The sequence below is a fragment of the Kryptolebias marmoratus genome, linkage group LG7, assembly GCF_001649575.2.
Source record: "Kryptolebias marmoratus isolate JLee-2015 linkage group LG7, ASM164957v2, whole genome shotgun sequence".
Lineage (NCBI taxonomy): Eukaryota > Metazoa > Chordata > Actinopteri > Cyprinodontiformes > Rivulidae > Kryptolebias > Kryptolebias marmoratus.
In genome coordinates, this window is record NC_051436.1 from 548373 (window position 1) to 552019 (window position 3647).

At 45.9% G+C, this 3647-nt stretch overlaps 1 protein-coding gene across 1 annotated transcript in view; it reads left to right on the forward strand.

Moving 5' to 3' along the window:
- LOC108228949 (F-box only protein 41) overlaps positions 1–3641 on the forward strand; it is a 12655-nt gene extending 9014 nt beyond the window's left edge. Inside the window, exons 13-17 of the mRNA XM_037976628.1 lie at positions 158–253; positions 812–930; positions 1652–1810; positions 1898–2013; positions 2969–3641. Coding sequence (XP_037832556.1) covers positions 158–253; positions 812–930; positions 1652–1810; positions 1898–2013; positions 2969–3031 — 553 coding nt within the window. The 3' untranslated portion in view covers positions 3032–3641. The remainder of the gene's footprint in view (positions 1–157; positions 254–811; positions 931–1651; positions 1811–1897; positions 2014–2968) is intronic.
- Positions 3642–3647: the final 6 nt, after the last annotated feature.

Consider the following 3647-nt stretch of genomic DNA (forward strand, 5'->3'; position numbering starts at 1 on the left):
TGTCTGACCAACTGTCTGTCTGACCACCTGTGTGTCTGACCACCTGTGTGTCTGACTGACCACCTGTGTGTCTGACTGACCACCTGTGTGTCTGACCACCTGTCTGTCTGTCTGACCAACCGTCTGTCTGACCACCTGTCTGTCCGACCCCCTGCAGGAGCTCCTCAGACCCGGCTGGTCAGGAGGTTCTGTGGGCCCTGGGTGCAGGCTGCAGGAACATCAGCAGCCTGCAGGTGGTGCCAGTTTACCCCAGGTGAGTTCAGAAGCGTCTGCAGGTAAACTTCATGTTTTCAGGCTGATGCTGTTCATCTAATCTGCTAAACTTTAACATAAATATGTAGATCTGCGGTGACAAGAAAGAATTATTGGCCTAAAGGTTTTCTTGGCAAACAGTTTTATTTACTGATAGTCGAAGAGGAGGGCTTGTTTTCACCTAAAAGGGGGTGGTGCTTGGTGTAGCTACAACCTTTTCATCCTTCAACCTGCAAAATAAAAGTCCCAGAGAATCAGGACCCTAACTAATGCTGGTTAAAGTATAAAAACTTCTCTAACATCAGGTCGTTTTTATCTGTTTATGGAACAAATAAAAGTAAAATTTGGTTTCTGTAGATGTTGTTGTCTCAGACCCACAGTGGGGTTCAGACCCTAACACTGGAGCAGATGTGTTGTTCTGCTCTGTTTCTGCTGGGATCACCGTGTGACGCAAAACTGAACTGTCCCTTTAAATCTTCTTAGTTTAGTCAGTAATGGCAGCTCATGGTAGCTGCAGGTAAAAATCTGTTTTATTTTCTGTGTTTGTTTCTTGTTTCAGCCCACAGCCGACTCGGTTTGACAACCGCTGCCTGCAGACGATTGGTCGATGTTGGCCACGCCTCCTGTCGCTCAGTGTGGGAGGGGCTGGCTGTAGCTCTCAGGGATTGGTTGCTGTTGGTGAGTAAAAAAAACAGGCTTTGACTTTTAATACTTTTTAAAACATTTCACTTTATTTAAATAAAACACAGAGATCTCTTCAAAATCTGCTCCAGCTGCTGCCTCCGTCGCTCTGCTTATGCTACTTTTAGCTTTTAGCAGCTGTCCTGCCTCTTTTAGCTGCTGTTCTGCCACTTTTAGCTGCACCACCATACACAGAACCTTTCTGACAGCCAGAGGCTGGACTTTCCGAGGCGTGACGGTGTGGTGTGTGTGTTTTGTGGAGGAGGATCCAGAGAGGCTGCAAAGTTTACCAAGTATGGAAGAGGAAGGGTGACAAGAGTTATGTTCGTGTGTTGAGAGAGCATAGAACTTTCCAGAACAGTACTTAGAAAGGATATGTTAGAAAGGTTGTTAATAATGTTAAGACTGGTCCTGGGAAACAGTGGGTCAGTACCGGGCCGGACTGATCTAGCAGCCTGGGCTGGTTTCCTGCTAATGATGTAGGAGTTATGTGAACTTTTGACCAATCATGAACTGGTCAGAAATATGCAAAACACACCGATGTATTTAGTCTGTATGAATACGCCCCGGTTTCAAAGATGCTTTGGGATTTTGGGGTAATTCTGAAGATGATCAGTTGTGTGAATAAATCCCCCGTATTTGGCTGAGTCCCTGTCTATCATTTCGGTGTGAGAACTACCTTTTCTCACCTACAGTTTCTGTGTGTTTCTGTGTGCAGTGCGTACCTGTGCTCACCTGCAGCAGCTGGAGTTGGAGCGTGTTACCGACCTCGGCCTGCAGGTGGCGACAGAGCTGTGTGACTCTGGACTGAAGAGTCTGCGGACGCTGATCCTGACGCACACGCCGGTCAGCGGTCAGGCCATCCTGCACTTCCACAGTGAGCCTCTCCTCAGTGAAAACAGGAGGCTTTTGTCTCCGACCTCACCTGGGTCTGACTCGTGACTCGTCTGTGAAACCCGTACAGGTGTGTGCAGCAGCCTCAGGTCCATCAGGGTCCAGGTCTCGGCCTCGGACTACTTTGAAGAGCCGGAGACTCCGGAGGCTCAGCATCTGTTTGGAGAGATTCTCAGCACCCTGAAGGTGAGTTTGATGACAGCGTCGTTAATAAACCTGCAGGAGACAAATTCTTCCTTTTTACAAACTGACGGGGTTTCCTGAGGCCTTAAAGGGAGATTCTGCCCATTTCACGGTTTTCAGTTAATATCTTACCTGCTGTAGATGACTCTTTGAACAGCTTCTGTTTGGAGAAAAAGTTGATCAAACTGACGAGCTAACGGCTAGTCTGAGCAGAGCCAGGATGAAAGTGGATCGCTGCCATCTTAAAAAAAAAAAACTTTAAACAACTTTAAAGAGATTTTAGACATTTTAAGCTTTGTGTCATTTGTCTGTTAGCAAAATATCTCCTGAACCACCGGATGGATTTTAATGAAACTCTCAGAAATGAATCATCAGATGTTCGTCTACAACTCAATTCCAATCTAATGACTTTATTTTTACAGATATTGTGGCCAGGGTTACAGGTAGTGGCAGCTAGCTGTAGCACTTCCTGCAGAAACATGTTTTGGCCGTAATAATCGTGTCGAGCAGAATTAACGACGCAAAGCGTGAATCGTTATAAAAGGTTAGAGAGGTTTAAAGATGGCAGCCGTCCACTTTGGACTGAGCTGCGTTCAGACTAGCCTTTAGCTCATCAGCCCCGTCAGAATAAAACTCTGTTCCTCCAGACTGAGGTTGTCCAAAGAGCTGTCTACGACAGGTAAGATACTGTTGATCACATCTCCACAGAACCCCGGGTTAAAATGTCTGAATGTCCCTTTAATGAAGCGTGTGACTCATTCTGGTGAAATCTCAGCCGAACAGAACCACAAATCCAACAGAACCTGCTGTGGAGTCTCTGAGACGCCTCAGCAAACAGGAAACAGGAAGTGAAAGCGGTTTCTTCTGGTTTCCCTGACTGTGGCTCCTTCAAACGCAGCTTCAACTTGTAGAACCCAGGTGGCGCCTCTGAAGGCTCGTTTGTCTGCTTTGTGTTCAGGTTCTGCAGAGTCGGCCCGGTCTCAGCGCCGTCCTGCAGGTCCAAGCTGAAGGATTCTCCTGACCTCCAACACAAACTGGATCTGGATCCAAAACCGAAGGGCCCAGTTTAGATTTGAGGATCTTTGATTTTCAGCTCGTTTGTTTTTATCTGATCTGATAAACATTCTTGGATGAATTCCTCACAGATGTTGATTTCTGGCAGCTAATTTCTGCTTTTACTCAGAGAAAATGTTCCACATTTGAAATTATTGGACTTTATAGTAGAAAACTGCAGGTTTTAAGATTCAAAACTTTATTTTTATTGAATGAATTTTGTCTCAATGGACTCGCACAATTCAAACAAATCAGCAAACATCGACTCGTAAATCTGTTAAAAACATCAAAAAGTGGAAATCCAAGAAATAAATACAATAATTTAGTAAAATCAACCCTTGAATCCCTCAACAATCGGCCCATTAACCCTGTAGACGGCATCATTCACAGCTCTGCTTTGGGTTTAGGCTCAATCAGGACAAAATCACCAAATGTTGGTTTTTAAACTGTAAACATCTGCTGTCCGTGTCTGCTGACCTTCAGCTGCTGACCTTCACCTCCTGACCTTCAGCTGCTGACCTTCAGCTGTTGGCCTTCAGCTGCTGGCCTTCAGCTGCTGACCTTCAGCTGCTGGCCTTCAGCTG